The following is a 20,468-nucleotide window of genomic DNA, read 5'->3' as shown; positions in this document are numbered from 1 at the left end:
TGGAACTTTTGGAGTTGTGTACTCAATGTAACTATTTCCAATTAGAGGGTAAATTATACCGTCAAGATGAGGGTATGGCCATGGGGTCACCATTGTCACCTATCTTTGCCAACATCTTTATGGAGGAGTTTGAGCAAAAAGCTTTGGCTTCAGCTCGGCTCAAACCGAGGATATGGTGGAGATATGTCGATGACACTTTCGTGGTTTTCCCTCATGGAGATGATAAATTGAATGAGTTTTTAGAGCATCTTAATAGCGTTTCATCCTCCATAAAACTAACCATGGAGGTGGAATCACAAAACAAACTCCCCTTTTTGGACGTGTGCGTAGAAAAGCATTTGAACAGTCTTAGAACATCTGTTTACAGAAAAAAGACACACACAGGGCAGTATCTAAACTTTCAATCAAACCACCAAATTTCTGTCAAGGAGGGGGTTGCTTACTCTCTGTTTGACAGGGCTAAGAGCATTTGCTCCAATCAGGATGAGTTAAAGGATGAAATTAAGAAAGTAGAACAGGATTTGGCTAGTAACGGATACCCTCGATCCATTATAAACAAATGCAAGAAAGATAGGGCTACGCGTGAACCTTTACAAAATCGCAAGGAAAAACTCGTCCACATGTCAATCCCGTATGTGTCAGGACTGTCGGAAAAAATCAGAAGGGTTGCTAGGAAATTTAATGTGCAAACAGCATTTAGGACACAAAACACACTTAGGCAGAGTCTCGTCAAAACAAAACCCAAAAATGACACTCAGGATACTAAAAACTGTGTTTACAGAATAAATTGCAATGATTGTTCCAGGCCTTACTATGGCGAGACAAAAAGACCGTTGAACATTAGAATCAAAGAACACAGAGAAAACACCAAAAAAGGTTTAGTGGAAAAATCTAAGATCGCTCATCATTGCTGGTCCGAAAATCATCGTATGAATTTTGAAGAGGCAAAAATTGTCCATAAGGAACCTCATTTTTTCAAACGTAAACTCATTGAAGCCTCATACATTAAATTAGCAGACCAACCAATCAGTCAGTCATCGGTTGAAATAAGGCCACTTTGGCTACCCATTTTGAACAAGGAACTAAAGGATAGGGAACTTAATTGTTCAATAAATAGGGAAATAACGAGTTCTCCTCAAAATTCGCACGTTATGTTAACTCGTAGTAAAACTCGTGATATGAATAAACATAATTAACACCCATCTTGCGGCATCGTACATCGCTCCGCCATTTTGTTGGTTTTACTTTTCCAGGGACCGGAAGCCATTTCTGTTGTCTCCGTGTTTCCGATTGGTCAGCCATGTTGGTTCAGTCTCATTGGTGGAGTCATAGCGTACGGTGTTGTTAGTGTTCCATTGTGTGAGTTTTTTGTACGTAAACCTTTTATAGATTATAGTGTTTTGTGATTTGTTATTAATTGCATGTTGTATCATGACTTGACTGCTATACAGTGCATATTTTTTGACTACTACCCTCGGTAGTGTATTCCAACTTAGGTTGGGCGTTTGTGTATTGTTAGTTGTAATGTGTTAGTTAAGTTTTTTCACCTGAAGACGGGATCAGATTCCAGATCCCGAAACGTTGTGTATTGTTTTTTTTTACATTCGTGATGGAAAATGTCCGCAATAAACCTTTGAACAACATTAACTCACCATCACCAACAATGAACTTCAAACAAAGAATTGATTCTCGGTACGGACCCGGAGTAAGTAATCAAATAAGTGAATTGGAACAAATGCATTTAAAATTGGCTAATCACACAAACCATTTGACCTTTCTTGTGAAATGCAAACGTGAAAATTTGATACCTAAAGGTTTTTACCTAAAACCTCCTTACAAAAGTTTCAAAGCCAGCAAAATAATGTCTTTAGCTTCTAAATCTCTAATCAATGAAAGAATTGAACACCACCGTTTAGAAAAAAGACTTCTGAAAAGCTCTATTGAGAACAAAAAAGCTGAATTGGCACTAATAATAGGTTCTGATTTTCAAAACATTTTTCAAAGCATACAAAATAGGTTCAACAAAGAATCGGAAAATGTGAAGGCTAGGCAAAAGGCTAAACTACAACATCTCAGACCTCCCGATAACATTGATAGGAATACTCAAATTTCACAGTGTGATGATGCAAAAAACCAAGTTGTGAATCTGTCTTCTAAAGTTCTAAACCCAGTTGAGATTTCTGTTTTGAGCAGAGGGCTAAATTTTTCCGTTTTGCCTAAATCAGTTAAAACGCTGGATTTTGTGACAGGGATTGAGTCTGCTGTTTCTCAGTTACCTGAGTCTCAGGGGGATCAGTTCCGTTGTGAAGCTAGTATTTTACTAAAGAAAATTCCTACTCCTAAACCTAATCTTAGTAAAGAGGAAACCAAAGCAGTATCAGTCCTTGGGAAAGACGGTACTGTAAAGATTTTGCCCGCGGATAAAGGGAATGCCACGGTAGTTCTTGATACTGTGACATACGAAGAAAAAATGTTAGAAACTTTGCAATCTGGCCAATACACCCAATTGAAAAAAGACCCCACAGAAACTTTCGAGCGTAAAATCGCTAGTACTCTAAGAAAACACAAAAAGTTTTTTAGCGACAAACAAAGGACTCGGTTGACACCACACCATTCCAAAATTCCACACATGTACGGGTTACCTAAGATCCACAAACCTAACGTTCCTCTGAGACCAATAGTTAGCTCCCGTGATTCTGCTTGTAGGGAATTGTCTAAAGTCCTTCTGGACATTTTAAAGCCTTTAGTAGGAAACACTGATTCGTTTATCAAAAACTCCAAAGATTTTGTAGAAAAGTCTAAATCTATCGTACTGGCTGATACTGACAAGCTGGTCAGCTTCGATGTTGAAAGTCTGTTTACGAATGTCCCCGTTTCGGAAACCCTAAAAATAATTGAGACCCGTCTCACAAACGACGATACTTTAGCAAACAGAACTAAACTCCCTGTTAACGTCATAATGGAACTTTTGGAGTTGTGTACTCAATGTAACTATTTCCAATTAGAGGGTAAATTATACCGTCAAGATGAGGGTATGGCCATGGGGTCACCATTGTCACCTATCTTTGCCAACATCTTTATGGAGGAGTTTGAGCAAAAAGCTTTGGCTTCAGCTCGGCTCAAACCGAGGATATGGTGGAGATATGTCGATGACACTTTCGTGGTTTTCCCTCATGGAGATGATAAATTGAATGAGTTTTTAGAGCATCTTAATAGCGTTTCATCCTCCATAAAACTAACCATGGAGGTGGAATCACAAAACAAACTCCCCTTTTTGGACGTGTGCGTAGAAAAGCATTTGAACAGTCTTAGAACATCTGTTTACAGAAAAAAGACACACACAGGGCAGTATCTAAACTTTCAATCAAACCACCAAATTTCTGTCAAGGAGGGGGTTGCTTACTCTCTGTTTGACAGGGCTAAGAGCATTTGCTCCAATCAGGATGAGTTAAAGGATGAAATTAAGAAAGTAGAACAGGATTTGGCTAGTAACGGATACCCTCGATCCATTATAAACAAATGCAAGAAAGATAGGGCTACGCGTGAACCTTTACAAAATCGCAAGGAAAAACTCGTCCACATGTCAATCCCGTATGTGTCAGGACTGTCGGAAAAAATCAGAAGGGTTGCTAGGAAATTTAATGTGCAAACAGCATTTAGGACACAAAACACACTTAGGCAGAGTCTCGTCAAAACAAAACCCAAAAATGACACTCAGGATACTAAAAACTGTGTTTACAGAATAAATTGCAATGATTGTTCCAGGCCTTACTATGGCGAGACAAAAAGACCGTTGAACATTAGAATCAAAGAACACAGAGAAAACACCAAAAAAGGTTTAGTGGAAAAATCTAAGATCGCTCATCATTGCTGGTCCGAAAATCATCGTATGAATTTTGAAGAGGCAAAAATTGTCCATAAGGAACCTCATTTTTTCAAACGTAAACTCATTGAAGCCTCATACATTAAATTAGCAGACCAACCAATCAGTCAGTCATCGGTTGAAATAAGGCCACTTTGGCTACCCATTTTGAACAAGGAACTAAAGGATAGGGAACTTAATTGTTCAATAAATAGGGAAATAACGAGTTCTCCTCAAAATTCGCACGTTATGTTAACTCGTAGTAAAACTCGTGATATGAATAAACATAATTAACACCCATCTTGCGGCATCGTACATCGCTCCGCCATTTTGTTGGTTTTACTTTTCCAGGGACCGGAAGCCATTTCTGTTGTCTCCGTGTTTCCGATTGGTCAGCCATGTTGGTTCAGTCTCATTGGTGGAGTCATAGCGTACGGTGTTGTTAGTGTTCCATTGTGTGAGTTTTTTGTACGTAAACCTTTTATAGATTATAGTGTTTTGTGATTTGTTATTAATTGCATGTTGTATCATGACTTGACTGCTATACAGTGCATATTTTTTGACTACTACCCTCGGTAGTGTATTCCAACTTAGGTTGGGCGTTTGTGTATTGTTAGTTGTAATGTGTTAGTTAAGTTTTTTCACCTGAAGACGGGATCAGATTCCAGATCCCGAAACGTTGTGTATTGTTTTTTTTTACATTCGTGATGGAAAATGTCCGCAATAAGCCATATAGATGTTGGCACTCACCGATATGGTCTTCATCACCATGCAAAATTTGAAAACGATTGATTCAGCCGTCTAGGAGGAGTTTGCGTATTACAAAATGCATAAGAGTCGACGTATAAGAGCTTCGCTCAATTAACAGAACAACAGCTGATCTATTTGCACTTGCTGGTGGGCTCCCATTCGCCAAACAATCGTGCAGTGTAAAAGTTTGCATTTACTACATACGCCACTGGCCCACAGCCATGGCACTACAATGCTCGCAGCTTGGGCTCTTCCTTGCTTGTTACAAGTATATTTCCGGCACAACATACTAGAGCTGAAAGCATTCGGTCATCCCATAAGCAAGTTTCCTCTGTACCTTAGGCCTACTTCTTTAAGTTATGGTTTTACTTAAAATCTGGTGAATGACGTGTTACGTCACCAGCGTCAAAAGTTTCCAGAGCTTTTATTATTTGGACCTATCAAGCAAGTGCACTACTAAGGATGGCTCACAACCTGAGTAAAAAAAGGCCTAGTAGATTGCAAACTCGTCTTACAGTGTATTAGAGCCAAGGCGATTTTGTTACGTCAGGATCTTATTTACACTTATACCAGTAACAAATATTTACACATATGATTTTTAACCGTACGAAAAAACCCACATAGTGTGAAAAGAGCGTTAAGATATTTATTTTTACAGGTAGACATTCAGCAAAAACTTAAACCAAAAATGAATTCACACTGTACTAATACAAGTTTATTTTTACTAAGACTTGTCAGAAGAAATTACCTTACATTCTGTAAACGGACAGCATTTGAAAACCACCATCAAAACTTTAGTAGAAATGTCGTAAATTCTGCTAAGACAGAATCATTAAAAAAAGTTAAAGAAAAAGTTGAAAAAGAAAGGACTGTTGGAGATGGTACTGATGATAAATTGAAAAGTTATTTATCTTCTGACAAGCATAATCCTGATAGCTTTGGTACCTTAAGTAAGGATTGGAAAACCTATCAGCAACTTCAAAATCTACCTGAAGAAGAGGATGATATTGTCGTCAAAGAATATGTGTATGGTGATGAAAATAAAACTAGACTTACCATCAATCAATATGGCAGGATCATTAAGAAGTTTTTAGAACAAAAAAAGGTATTTAATCCTTATCCTTCAATGACAACTATAAAAATTAAATTCCGAAATAAAAATTTACAGCTATTGTAATGATTACCTTCAGTGAGTTATTTGACAACACTGTGGCTAAATTAAGTTTGCAATTTAGAGTCCCTATTAGGCTATAAGTTTTGATTTAATAAAAAAAACAACAAAAAAAAAACAACCATGAACATTATTCATACAACTTTTTATTGTGTTTTCATTGTGCATGATTTTGGCTTCCTTGATTTTAGACCTCTTCAATTTTTTTGTATCTCTGTTGTAGTTCTTCAGTGTCGTGTAATTTTTATAATTTGGTATCTGTAACTATACAGATCTTACAACGAGATGAAAACAGCTATGAACAGCTGTGGTGCTTCTCGTGCTTCTTAAATTATCGTTAAATCATAAAATAATGTCTACTTTGTTTTCTTTATTGAACTTTTTTACTCCTTTTTGGTAACTAGTTTTATACACTGTTTACAGTTTATTTATAAAGTATTCAAATGCAAGATTAACATCCTCAATACCATACAAGTCTCGATTTAATATAGTGGTGTTGCTTGAATAAACAGGGGTAGCGGAATTTGATCCCTGAGTAAAACTGATGTCACAGCCTAGGGAGGTAAAATTCCGATCGCAAACTTTTAAGTTGCACAACCTGAGTTGAAAAAAATTAAAGATGGAATTAAATGCATCTTTTCATGGTTGTGAATTTAATCAGAACAAATTAAATTATAAAACCCAGGGTGTATTTATATGGTCAAATATAGAGTTATCTTCCAATGGAAGTCGGAGTAGTAAATAAATTCTCTGTTTACTTTATTATACAAAACATTACTTCCCTAATTTTGTTTTGCTTACAGGTCAGCCAAGCAATTGATGTTCTTGAAACTCGAATGTTAAAAGAGGATCTTGTTAATCCTGACAACTATATTTACAATTTACTGATAGGAGCTTGTGGAAATGTTGGTTACACAAGGAAAGCATTTAGTCTCTATAAAATGGTAAAGTTAAATCCTTTAGAGGTTGATATGATTAATTTAGTAGTTAAATCTCCTTAAATATATATAAACTAGTGCACCTGTTGCTCAAATTATTTGAGCAATTGCAAAGTATTACAGGCTTCATTTCAAAACGAATAACAGTCATAATTTCCGATGAATTAAAAGAGTCAACTCAAAGATAATGTAATCAATCACTCCAGTCCAGTTATCGAAACTGCAAACCAACTCACTCTGAAAACGAACGCTCTGGTGTATATCCTGTTTACCATGATCAGCTGTTTAAGTATGCAATCAATACAAATATGTCTCTTCAAGTAAACAAAATCTTTTCTTAATAAGAAATACATTAGGATTTTGATGGCCTGCGTGGCAAAGCCCGAGGACTTTTACTACAGGAATTGGTGAAAGGGGGGTCTACACAAAAAAATACTTAATTTTGACAAATAGTTTGTAAAAACCCGTCCATAATTAATGGAGGAGTAGTGTTTTGTAGAAATCGCCTTCACGTATTATATGTAAGGATATAACAACTCTAAGCTATTTATCTTTATGTAAAAAGCTATGCATTTATTTATATTACTGGAAATATATCTATTCCTAACTGATTGTTCATTTTTATGCTTCTATTGTGCATATTTGAAAATACTCATGTAATATGCAGGGCTACTAAGTGAATCAATATAGCTTGTGTAATTGTTTATAGATTACCGGTAACTAATTCAATCTGACTTGTTGTAGATGAGGGGTCGTGGCTTGAAAGTGACAGGTCACACATACACAGGTTTGTTCAATGCCTGTGCCAACAGTCCATACCCTGAAGATGCTCTCCTCCGAGCGCAGCATCTCAGAGTTACGTTAGTAGAAAGAGCTTTCCTAATGAATCAGACTCTATACCACGCCATGATCAAAGGTGAATATGTAGTATAATGGGAAGTATAAACTTGGTTTAGCCACCCATTCAATTCTTTAATATTACATAAGACATGAAAAGTATAACCTCTCTTTTATCATCACCTGGTTACACCAAAACCTAGGTTCACCAGAACCATAATGAAAAATTCTAATCTGTTGTAAAATTTGCTAGGCAATCGTCCTTTGTGGTGCCTGTGGTTTGGCCCAGCATATAATCAATGTGCGTCATTGTTACGGCATCCGCTGTGAACACAAAGGCCAGAAAATAATTCTCGATCAATTTATTTTGTGTAAGGGTAATTCGGATGAAATCATCTGATATTCTTAAGTTAAGACTATTTCTCCTTTAAACTTTTCTACGAGATGTAGAAATTGGCTAACTTAGGAACTCGGTCGTGTGTCGGAACTGGCTAACTCTGGAACTGGCTAACCATCTCAGTCAGGAATTGGCTAACTTTGGAATCCGCTGACTCGATTTTGTCCCGCGGCGGAATTCGCTAACTCTGGAAGTCGCTAACCCGCCCGCGCCCACTGCACGGAGCGTTGCCAACCTTGTACGACTAAATAATCGTACACTGCCGTATTTCAAAATGTCAGTGTCAATAAAGATACAGTATATTACGTTTCATAACAATTATAGAATAGCTGTAAATCTAGGCCTAATAGTTAAAAACCAAAGCATTGTAGGCATACAAGTAAAAGCTAGTTGTCTAATTCTAAATTTTGTTGAATTTTAGAGTTTTTTTTTTTTTTTTAGGGTGAGGAGGGTAAATGCTTTTACGCACACAGGTAGCCAGCCTGTAGTCTGAGACTCCTGAATTTATCAGACTACTTACTAAAAAACCCCCCCTCTGCTCTGTTGGACACAGACCTGGAATTGTTTGTCACATTACTTCAAGTCAGGCCAACATGTGACCTAAGCCCACAGGGCTCGCACCGTTTCTGGCATTATTTTTTTTCTATGACCTACACCGCATCCCGGTCAAGGTCGAGCTTCTTGGCACGGAGAACACCCTGGATGTAAAGTGACACACAGGTCCAATTGTCCTCACCCTCCATCATCATCGGTATGACCGTGTCCACCGACAGCAGACCTACAAACTGTTGAGCCTCCAGGTGGGGCCTTTCTCAACGCTGGCAGTGGAAGAAAGTGTGTTCCACGTCATCGGGAATGCCTGGGCAGTATATGCAATCGGGTGACACGGCTTTGCCCATCCTGAACAAGTACGACCGGAAAAAGCCGTGACCCGTCAGAAATTGGGTGAGGTAGAAGTTCACCTCTCCGCACCGCCGATTAACCCAAGGTTGGACTTGCTGTATCAGTCGCCTGGTCCAGAGCCCCCTTGTCTCCTGTTCCCAGCTCTCCTGCCACAGCTGGAAGGTTCGGGTGCGTTCCTCAATTCTTGCCTGGTCCTCCCCACGGCGCTGATAAATTGCATTCCTCTCCGCCGCCAAAAGTTTGACGGGGATGACTCCAGCAACCACCAGGACGGCGGGTTCGGACACTGTTCGATAGGCAGATGCTACCCTTAGTGCTGCCTGACGCTGCACTCGGGCGAGCCGCATCCTATATATCTCCTTATTGAGAGCGTCTGCCCACACTTCCGCACCATACAGGAGCACGGACTGAACCGCAGACATCAACAGCCTTCTGCAGCTGGAGTGAGCTAGAGACCATGTTCTGCCATCCATGCGTTAATGGTGCGCATGACTCGATTTAGTTTCAGCTGGGCAAGCTCAATGCTACGTGTAGCTATTAAAGCCGCAACGTCATCTGCATACCCAACTAAGACAGTTTCCTCAGGCATCTCGGATCTCAAGAGGCTGTCGTAGGCGACGTTCCAGAGGTCCGGGCCCAGTATGGATCCTTGAGCAGCACCAGAAGTTACATCCATCGTCCTGGAGCCTTCTGTAGTGTCATAAATGAGGAGGCGGTACCGGAGGTAGTCCTCTATGATGCACATGAGGTATGCCGGGACGTGGAAAGTGTTCTCCAGAGCGTCCAGCATATCGCATCACCTCGCGGAGTTAAATGCGTTTCGCACCTCAAGTGTTACAAGCAGCACAACCCGACGAGAATAGTTGTTAAACTCCTCAGCTCTCATTACGGCTCGCTTTACCTCCTTAATAGCGTCAACCGTTGACCGTCCCTTCCTGAAGCCGTACTGACGAGAGGATAGATTTCCTGCAGCAACCACGGCTGAATTCAGTCGGGAACGGATCAACTTTTCCAAGACTTTCCCAGCAGTGTCCAACATACAGAGAGGTCTGTAAGAGGATGGTAGGTCTGGGTTTCCTTTTCCCTTTCCCACGAGCACAAGGCTAGCTGTTTTCCAGCAGAAGGGAAACTTCCCCTCGGCCAGACAGGCATTATTTGTACGTGCTCAAAAGGATTTGTGGATTTATTGAAAAGACTTTCTTCAGGGCCTCACCATGTACCCCATCCGGTCCAGGAGCCTTGTTGTTCTTCAGGGATAGAATGGCCGCCTCCAACTCCTCGAGACTGAATAGCGGTACGTCGTCCACCCTTCCGAACTCCCGCAATGGGTGCAGTGTGTGAGTCGGGAAAAGGGACTTTACAATCCTCTCCATAGAGGCCCCGTCCATAACGGAAGGTGGAGAGTGGGTGCCAAGCTTCTTTATTACTATCTTGTAGCCCAGGCCCCACGGATCGGAATCGACATTGTCCCTTAATTTCTCCCAGCAACTGCGTTTGCTCCGGTTGATGGCCCGGCGAAGAGACTTCCTAGCCACCTTGTAAGCGTCAGGCTTAAGACGTCTATCTGAATTTTAGAGTAATAATGTTACATGTTTTAATAACAGTTTTTAGATTGTAAACCCCACTATAGTAAATAATAGGAAAAGATATAATATTCTTATATTAAAACGTGACAGGGATATTTTATTCCACGATTTTTAATCAACGACTTGACGGATATTCCTGATTTTAGTGTTGAGTTTCCTTTATATTGCTTTTACAATCGAAATAACTGCTTCAATTTTTGTCAATAGATTATATGTTTCCTATTAACCTAACGTAAGAACATTTAAATTTATTTTCTTGGCTAATGTAAAGACGCAATATTGTAATACATTGTTAACGTTTTAGATGCTAGGTAAATCATGTGCCTGCTATAAAAAAATATTGAAAACTATGTAATTTGAATTTGTTTACTAATACTATGATTCAGAATTATTTCGGTAATAATACAGAAATATTAAGAAGAACTATTGTTAACACTTGCATTACAGATATAATAGACCTTTAAAGAATCAAATATTATAACCTATCAAGGACAAGCATTCAAGGTTACAAGCCTAGAATGCAAAATACGAACTTAATCATTTTAATGGCAGTAATGTGGTAGTTTAATGACAAATTGGGAGGCATTTGAATACCTGTGATAGCATGCATGATTATTATTCACTTAATAATTTATGCTACATTGTGTGGGTATAGAATTGCCTTCCCTTTTATTGATTTATATTTTTACTTTATATGTTTGTTTACATATTTAATAGTGGAGAATTTAAACATTGTTGAGTGCACAGGTCAGGGTGTCTACCAACCGGGAAATCCGGGAAAACCGGGAATTGTACTTAATTTTTTACTGGCCATGAAATGTACGGGAATTGTCCTTAAATGCCAAACTATGTCCTTAAATTTTTAATGGGCCATAATTTTATCGATCGCTAGTTGGTTAGTAGCACATAAAAGTTTTATCAGATGTTTGTTTACATTTTCATAATTTATTACTAGAGTAATTATGCAATAAAAACCCCATTAGCAGTCTCAAACCCATTAATATTTTATCACGACAATCAAGTGTCAAGTCAAGTACTTCCAAGAACTGTTGACTCAGTAGCTAGCTCATAAAAGTTGTATCACTTTTATTCCTTTACAACTTCTTTATTTATAACTAGGGTAATTATTATTAGATCCCAAACCTATTTTATCATGAAAATAATAGTTTTATAATGGCTGTTAAATTTCACTTTTTACTTGTACTTCAGTCTTTGAAGATTCAATTTGCCGCCGGCCTAGGCAATGGCCATTAAACACTAGTGCCATTAAACTGTTTATGGTTTCATATTAAACATGTAACTAATCTACAGTCTTATTTTGTAAGTTAAACCCTTTTTTATGGGTATTTTATCTCTCAATTGACAAAACCACAAGCATTGTTGTTTGCATAAATTTTTTATCAATACGTAGGCCTACTTGGTTTCAAATTATGTCATTGCATTTTCTGTATCTTTGTCTTATATTGTTGGCTGTTCAGGTTACAATGTTTTTTGTTTCCCATATTTATTTATTGTGTTGTATGCTTTAAGCAATCTAAAGCTTATGAACTAGAATGATGAAAGTGACTGCTATAACCTCATTGTTTGTTACTCAGTTGATATAGGCCCTCCTAAATAATTAGGTCTATGACTGGGTATTTTGATTCTTTGAAAGAGCTGTAAAATATACTAAGAAAATGTAATTGAGCCTAAGATAAACTAATGATTGCTATGTGTCGATATTAACTTTGCAAATGGAAAGACAATAATCACTCTGTGCTTACTGGTAGCCTCTTACCATACCGATTTTGTACCAAGAACTGAGTTACAATATATGCATTAAAGATTCTTTTTTTTTCAAAAGTAGTCGAGAACCTAACGTTGTGTCAGGGCGAATCATGCCAAATTAATCCGCCTGGATCGGATAAGCTATGTTATGATGTTTCCGTGACCGATGGAGATATTCAGTATTTTGTCGCTATCGCAGGAGACAATGATTGCGTTTCCCTGTCACTCTATTTTTTAAGCTTTACCTAAAGTATACGTTTGTTTACTTTCAATAAATTTCTATTTTGAAATTTAGGCTAACTCTTGTCTATTATTATTTACTTTTCTCTCTGGTACAACTACAGTGAAAAAAAAGATTAATACAGTTTAAAAAATCAGGAAAATTATTCGGTAATCACACCGACAAAGGCTACCACAAAGTGTCCTTAAATGTACGGGAATTGTCCATGAATTTTTTATCCAGAATGTAGTAGACACCCTGACAGGTGTGCTGTGATTGGGGTTTAATATATTTTGACGTAACATAAAGTAAAATAGTTTTCTGTGCTGCATTCTGTAATTGCCTTCACGTATTATATATAAGGATTTATTTGTAAACATTGTAGTTCCAAAAGTCTGACATTGGATTCCTTAAAACCCTCTGGGGCGGAGCCCTTTTGTTGGATCTACACCAAACTTCACACAAACTAGCCTTGAATAATGCCTGAAAATTCCATTAAAATCTGTCGAGCGGTTTCGGAGTCCATAGGGTACCTATCTATATATATAAAATCCAATGTATGTATGTTTGTTTGTTTGTCCTTTACGGACTCCAAACCACTCGACAGATTGTAATGAAACTTTCAGGCATTATTAAGCATTATCCAAGGGTGGTTTGTGTGAAGTTTGGTGCAGATCCATCAAAAGGGCTCCGCCCCAGTGGCTCTGGGGTTTCCCATGTTAACCTTATGAGTACTAATATTTCAATGGAATTAAAGAATCTTAACAGCTGGTTCAACTAAACAATTTGATTCTGTGATGTTCAATAGTATTAATAGTTAATAGGTTTACCAACAAGGTGCAGCACTATTATTTTTTTAAATTTATGACAACAGCTAATTTGCAACCAAAAGGTGAGTGAGCGTAGCGAACGAACTTCAACCAGGACGTGATTTGAGCCATGCGAACGAGCTCATCTTGAAAATGAACGAGCATTTGTCATAAGACCACATTAGGACAGGACGACGTCTGTCGGGCCAGCTAGTAGCCTATACAATATACATACATACTTCCTCTTTTTTAGATATAGATAGATATACAAAATACATCGAAAATGTGTTTATCTTAAAAAAAATTAAACACTCCCTATTAACAGCTTAAAATAATTTGAATATGTATGGGGTTTTCAGCTTTTGGGCGTTGTGGGGACATACAAACAGCCTTTGAACTGGTAGATGAAATGATCGAAAAGAAGATAATGGTGACAGGTGAAACGTTTAACTTCTTGTTGCAGGCTTGTATCACTGACAAGTCAGCAGGATTTAGACAAGCACTACTGGTAATTTTATATTTCATAAACAAAATTAAAACTAAATAATAGTGGTTCATTGACCACTACCTGGCAAGAGGTAAAAATCTCTTCCCAATAACTTGTTTCTCAGCGATAACATAGACTTAACCATGGTGGAAGTAAGTAAAAGCAACACAAGTAGACTTCTCATCCCATTGTACATTTTGAAGCTTGTTTTTCGTGTCTAGTTCATGTACGTCAACACTGATCGCTAGTGTAAACAAAATTTTGTTTATATTATTTTATTTGGTTATTGGTTATTTTTAATATTTCTGCTTTAATGTTTGGTTATATAACTAGGAGATCAGTTATTGTTTATGATTAGATCGTTTCATTAGGTTAAAAAAAGTTTTAAAGACTGAAATAACAAGAAACAATTTATAAACAAAACACGACCTCTACCGTGCGATGTACAGAACTATCAATAAAATTGGTTTCAGCTGTTCCATAAGGATGACAAATCTACTAAGGGAGTATGTTTAATCTTTGACTATTAATACAACTAGACATTCCATCCCCATGTTAAATTTGTAGCCAGTTTTTTAATCAAAAGTGTCATAGTTGATGAGAGCCACCGGCAGATAATGCTGATCTAAATCACTCAATTCTGTCGAATACACTATCTTTTTTACCAATCCAAACTAATGGAATGACTTATTGTGAGCTATAGCAACTGTTAAGACCCATCAACCTGGCCAGCAATAAAAAATAAACGGTATCAGCATTCTGACACATACTTTCTCCCATAAGTTTGTCAACAACCTTTATCATGTGTAAGCGGTGAGAGTGAATATACGGAAATGGGATTTGTACAATTTTCTTCAGAATTTAAAGGACTATAACATACAACATTTTTATCAAAATCGTTCGAGCCAATTTTAGGAAAATCTGATTTTTCGTTATTTTATGTAGTTTTTTTTTAATGGGAAAAGAACATAATTTACAATAACTTTTGAACCGTAATTTTACAGAAATGGGATTTGTACCATTTTGTTCAGAATATAAAGGAATATAACATACTAAATTTTTATCAAAATCGTTCGGGCCATTTTTTGGAAAATCCTATTTTTCCGTTATTTTATGGGGTTTTATGGGAAAATCCCCATTAAAAATAAAAATTTCGAAAAAATGAAAAAAAAACTATGAAAATTGTAAGGACCAAAACACACTATGTTAAATCAAAACCGGATTTTTGTCCAAAATCCAATTTTTCGTTATTTTATGGGGTTTTTATGGGGAAATAACATCATTTACCATAACTTTTGAACGGTAATTTTTACAGAAATGGGATTTGTACCATTTTGTTCAGAATTTAAAGGGCTACAACATACTAAATGTTTATCAAAATCGTTCGGGCCATTTTTGAGAAAATCAGATTTTTCCGGTTTTTTATGGGTTTTTATGGGAAAATCCCCATTAAAAATCAAAATTTCAAAAAAATGAAAAAAACGCCTGGAGATACCATGGATTAGAACCTACATACCAAATTTCATCGAAATCGGACCACAGGTGTAGTCTCTAGCTCTGTACACATCCAGACACACAGACACACACACACACACACACACACACACACACACACAGACATCACTTCGAAAACCACTTTTTTGGGTCCAGGGGGACCCAAAACGAATATATCCACTCAAAACTCAAACTCGAAAATTTTGACGAAAACAATACTTTCTCCATATACTATGGTATAGGGGGAGAAAGTAATAAGGTGGAAAATAGAGTTTTAGTCACTAGCGCTAGTAGCGCATTCTGTGACTGGCTCACACAACTATGTTCTTTTTTAACAAAAAATTGGCTACAGCTGGTCCATATAGATGACTAGCAGCTAGTCCCTGCCCACCAAATCTGTTCAAGAGAGAAACTTCTACCCTCTCTCCAGCTGAATTTTTATTCCAGGGTTAGTTTTGCCAACAGTGTCATTTGGAGGCTTCTGATTGACTATAATGAAGGTTTACTAATTATTGAAAAATTAGTTTTGTTCATAAAAAAAAAAATATAAATGCCTCAAATTCAATTTTATAATTTTGTATTATGAAATTAAACTGTCATAACCTAACCAAACTAACCAGACTTGCTGATAATGAAAAATCGAATGAAGGTTTAATCGAAAAAATAGTTCTGTTCATAAAATAAAACTATAAATGGCTCAAATTCAATTGTATAATGTTTTAATTAAAAAATTAAACCGTCACAACCTAACCAAACCAACCAAACTTGCTGATAATGAAAAAATCCGAGACAAAAAAAAATAGTGCCACGGGTGAGATTCAATCCTGGCTCTTCCAGTTCATCAGCTTTTCGCTTCCGAATAGATTTGTTGGGCAGGGAATAGCCGCTAGTATAAATTATAAATTTAAATTAGTTACAAATTTCTTTACATTATGAGATAGGGGCGCCATCTGGGTATTTAAACCTAAATATGAGTGAAGAAAGAGCGTAGAATGTTGTGAGAGGATCTGTGTAGCTTTGCAACTGACTAAGATCATAAGAAATCTGTATAAGGAACTATGAATGTTACGTAAAATCTTTCATCTGCGAATTGGCATAGGTCCAATCCAATACTTTCATACTTTCTTTCTTTACTTTACAATAGTAATACAGTAATCTAAAAAAATTTAAGGTCATGGACTAGCTGCACAACAAAATTCATCTGTAAGTTTAAAAATAAGTCATGTAAAATTTACTAGTGATGCGCGATTGCGAGATGTTACAATCAAAACGTTTCGATTGTATTTTTGCTTAGCGAGAGGTTCTTACCAAGAGGTTTTATCGAGATGTTGGTGACTATTGTTTCGTTTCAGCACGATTTCTCGTATCTCGCATTTGTCTAGAGAACCGAGAGGCGAGAGGTTCTTACCGAGTCTTTTTAACGAGATGTTCATGGGGACTGTTTTGTTTAGTGCGGCATTGTCATTTACTATCATTTAATTTCTATTGTATCTGCCGGGGATTAACCCCAAATAAGAGATATATCTTACTTCAAAACCAAGGAAAGTTTATGGATATAATATTACTTACTTTATCTGCAGAATAGTGACTCAATACCACTCAATAAAAACTACTGACAAGGCGATATATTTTACAAACAAAATGTTTGTATTTAAATCTAAATGTTTATAACGATACAGAAGGTTTTCATAAATGTTATGTTAACAGTATTATTTACCATAACCCATTACTTTAAAATAATTTTCTATATCTGTTGCCATGACGGAGTGACGTAGGCTAAATGCTTATTCATATGTCAGCAGTATATACCTTTGTTGTGCATAATAGTCTACTATTCTATAAGAATCTTGAAAAAGATCTAACATCCTCGTAACAACTCCCATGAAATGTAGACAGATGCGAACAGATGTTTAGGCTTAACGAATGCAAAAATCGAGAGAATCATCTCGATTGTACAAAGCTCTTGCTAAGCAATCGAAACAATCGATAAGCGGAACATCTTGAGAAGGAACTTTTCGATTGTTCAAACCTCTCGCAATCGCGCATCATTAAAGAACACCTTCACTTAATGTGGTGGATCGATATGGTGATGGTCCATGGTCCAATACAAGTTGCCAGCAACTATCATGGCCTCCTCCAAAACAATGCCTCGGCAAAGATAGTGGCAATTCCGGTTTTATGGGCTAAAAATGGGTTTTTCTCATTTTTGACCCTCTAAATACAAAATTTAACAATTTTTTTTTAGACCATTTAAAAGAGATAAAAAAACAAATAATTTAGTATATCAAAGTATTTTTGTACGGTTATTAATAACGTAGAGAATAAAAAAAAATATAAATTTTAAATTTCCACGTTATTCTTACGGAGAATATTGTAAAATGTTATAGTTTGCTTGTTTATAGATATATTTTAATCAATCTTCCCAAATATATTTATCTTATAATAAACTATTAATATTTTGCTAAAAAACACACTTTATTAGTTTCCTTGTAGCAGCAAACTTAGGTTAAACCTAATGCTATTTAAATTTAATTGAAAATCAATTCTGACAAATGGAAATTAGCTTAGTCAGCAGGTTTGTTGCGGCGGGGGTATTTTATTAATGTTGTTACCATACGCATTAGGCCGGCTGGTGCAATGTTGCCCCAAACCAATACTAGGGCCTTGTATAATTGGAGGCAATGCTGCAACATCACTAAATTGCATCAAATCTCACTGTTTGTATGAGGTCTACTTTGTGTATGCATGTTGGTGGGCAGGTCTGGCGCAAGATGTTGGACAAGCGAGTGAGGCCGAGCTTGTTCTCTTTCAACCTCCTGCTACGTTGTAGCAGAGATTGTGGCATGGGAGATGATACCTCAACGGAGTTAGTAGTACAGGTCTTGCTACAGGCTGGCCAGGTATGAATGATTCGCTTTAGTTCCCAATTATATTTTCCCTCAATCTTAGTAAAGTATCATATTGACCAGGTTTAGATATCGAGTTTTAAGTTATAATAAGGCTTACTAAGCTGTATTACTAAATTTTTTTTTCTATTTGCAAAGTGTGAACAAAGTCTATTTCTTACCTTTTTAGCATGGCAGATTCAGAGGGTAGCAGATTCACTCATGTTAGGCCACAGGACCTGGCTGTCTTGGAAGGGTTAATTAATTGGTCTATTTGATTTATTTGATTTTAAAAACATAGTATATTAATAGAATTTGTTGTATAGGCCAATATATTATCTCATTATGTTTCATTATAATTATGTTTTGCCCAGATGGCAACACTCTGATGTTGCACCAACAACTAAAGAAGGAGTGTTCCGCTTCAGAGATGAAACAATGGAATATAGCGTGTTTTTTTATATAGTGAGGTTAACAGTCACGTTGTGTAAGTAAAACTGTGCTTGAATAAGCTAGTACATTTAAAATTTGTGTTTTAATATATCACCTATGATAAGTGTCCAGTATAAAGACACACAACAGAATTCACCTATGGATGTATTTTTATTTTTAGAAGAATTCCAATAGGTTAAAGTTGACGGCTCCCTCAGAACAGCTAGAAAGCCAGATGACAGTAACTGAAGACTCAGGACAGAATGTGCCCAACCTAATCTCTCCAAAGCCGACCATGGGAGATGTTGTGGTTATGAAGAGAATTGCTTCACCTGAACACAGGTTAGTGAGTAGTCTGCCGTGTAGTTTGTGTTTATGTTTTGGTGTTTGCGTCCGTGAGCCCATGAACCAAACATAAAATATCCCATGCCAACTGCACTGTGGAATGTATGATTAGTAGGCCTCAGCTTTATCTATACCTTGTTGCACACTACACGCATTTCTTATCAGAGTTCATTTTCCTACTACTGGAAATTGAAGATTTAAATAATAAAATAAACTGTTACCTTTTTCAATATCCTTTTATATATTTATTTCCAAAAAATACAAATTTACAAAACACATACAACTCAGCCACAAAAGCCAATATGGTTTGTCTGCAGCTTATTCTACTTACGACAACCGGTTTTGTGACGACAGTCACATCATCAGGTCAATCCTCGTAGAACGATTCGTTATATATACATAAAGCTTTTACTGAACACAAAACAAAAACACATTATATTTACAAAGTATTTACAGACAGAAACCATGCGTGCTTGCTTACGTTGAGAGTGCACTTTACATTGCGATGCGTGCACTTCGGAGTCGCGGCCGGCTCGACGTTATCGTGTACGCATTGCGATGGTTTCTGTCTATAAATACTTTGTAAATATAATGTATTTTTATTTTGTGTTCAGTAAAAACTTTATGTATATATAACAAATCGTTCTACGAGGATTGACCTGATGATGTGACTGTCGTCACGAAACCGGTCATCGTAAGTAGAATGAAAGGATATTGAACAAGGTTACAGTTTATTTTATTATTTCTTATCAGTCATCAGTAGATTACAGTCTTAGTTAAGGAGATAATACTAGAGGAATACTTTGTGTCAACGTAATGTATTTAATTACTAATTGTAAAATAGGGGAATCCATATTCCTACATTTTATTTTAGACAGTTTACAAATAATGTCAATAATAATGCTAACAAGTAACAATTCATGCCTGCTTTCTGCTGTTATATACCAAATGCTGAATGTTTGTGGCTTAAAAAAGCCTTGTTTGATAGGAACAGATGATCAATTTTTATTTTGCACTCTATCTGACCTGCATGCAATCAAAGCAGTAGTACCATTTTTAGGTCAGTAATATTAATTTTCACCACACTATGATGTTTTTGGCTGTATTATATACGTTAATTGGTGGCTGAAAGTTACGTTTTGCTGGTCATGCCAGCTGTCATCGTAATTTGGGGACCGAGCAGGTTTTTACAGGCCGGGGCCGCAAAATCAGCTGTCCGCTTACTTACTTAAAACATGAATGCATTTTAAATACACAATCAAAATCCATAGCATTGCAATAGAATTGTGTTATTGTCACCGTTGCCTAGCAACTATTTATTTTTATTTTTGCTGATTCCTCAAATTATTTCTTCACATAACCTTAAAGTTGTAGTTAGTGCCTAGTACCTTAATAGTGGGAATAGGGTATAGTGTGGTGAAAAATAGCGTTCGTACCACGGACCGAAATGGTTTTGCAGCTCTCGATCGATTTAAGTTCTCGACTTCGTCTCGAACTTAAAACTTATCTCGAGCCGGCAAAACCTCATTTTCGGCCCTAGGTACGAAATATACTATTTCTCTACACTGGTTTTATTTTGTTGCAA

The 20,468-nt window shown here is 36.8% G+C and overlaps 2 protein-coding genes across 7 annotated transcripts in view; both read left to right on the top strand.

Annotated features, from left to right (window-relative positions):
• LOC128981980 (pentatricopeptide repeat-containing protein 1, mitochondrial) overlaps window positions 1-20,468 on the top strand; it is a 124,544-nt gene that overhangs the window by 75,115 nt on the left and 28,961 nt on the right. For 4 of the 6 annotated variants that reach the window (XM_054401023.1, XM_054401028.1, XM_054401008.1 and 1 more), the window contains exons 2-7: window positions 5,271-5,717; window positions 6,587-6,727; window positions 7,466-7,637; window positions 13,600-13,748; window positions 17,981-18,121; window positions 18,720-18,880. In XM_054401023.1, the coding sequence (XP_054256998.1) occupies window positions 5,301-5,717; window positions 6,587-6,727; window positions 7,466-7,637; window positions 13,600-13,748; window positions 17,981-18,121; window positions 18,720-18,880 (1,181 nt within the window). In that variant the 5' untranslated portion in view covers window positions 5,271-5,300. The remainder of the gene's footprint in view (window positions 1-5,270; window positions 5,718-6,586; window positions 6,728-7,465; window positions 7,638-13,599; window positions 13,749-17,980; window positions 18,122-18,719; window positions 18,881-20,468) is intronic. The other 2 variants (XM_054401016.1, XM_054401041.1) reach the window with 2 other exon arrangements.
• LOC128995678 (uncharacterized) lies at window positions 81-5,293 on the top strand. The gene is made up of 3 exons (XM_054420698.1): window positions 81-528; window positions 2,250-3,488; window positions 5,271-5,293. The coding sequence occupies exons 1-3, from the start codon at window positions 81-83 to the stop codon at window positions 5,291-5,293; spliced, it is 1,710 nt and encodes a 569-aa protein (XP_054276673.1).

Source organism: Macrosteles quadrilineatus, unplaced genomic scaffold (assembly GCF_028750875.1).
Source record: "Macrosteles quadrilineatus isolate MER2022 unplaced genomic scaffold, UCM_ALF_1.0 Scaffold_1__1_contigs__length_201487025, whole genome shotgun sequence".
Classification (NCBI taxonomy): domain Eukaryota; kingdom Metazoa; phylum Arthropoda; class Insecta; order Hemiptera; family Cicadellidae; genus Macrosteles; species Macrosteles quadrilineatus.
Note: the sequence above shows the minus strand (reverse complement) of the source record. Positions and strands in the feature narration are given on the sequence as shown.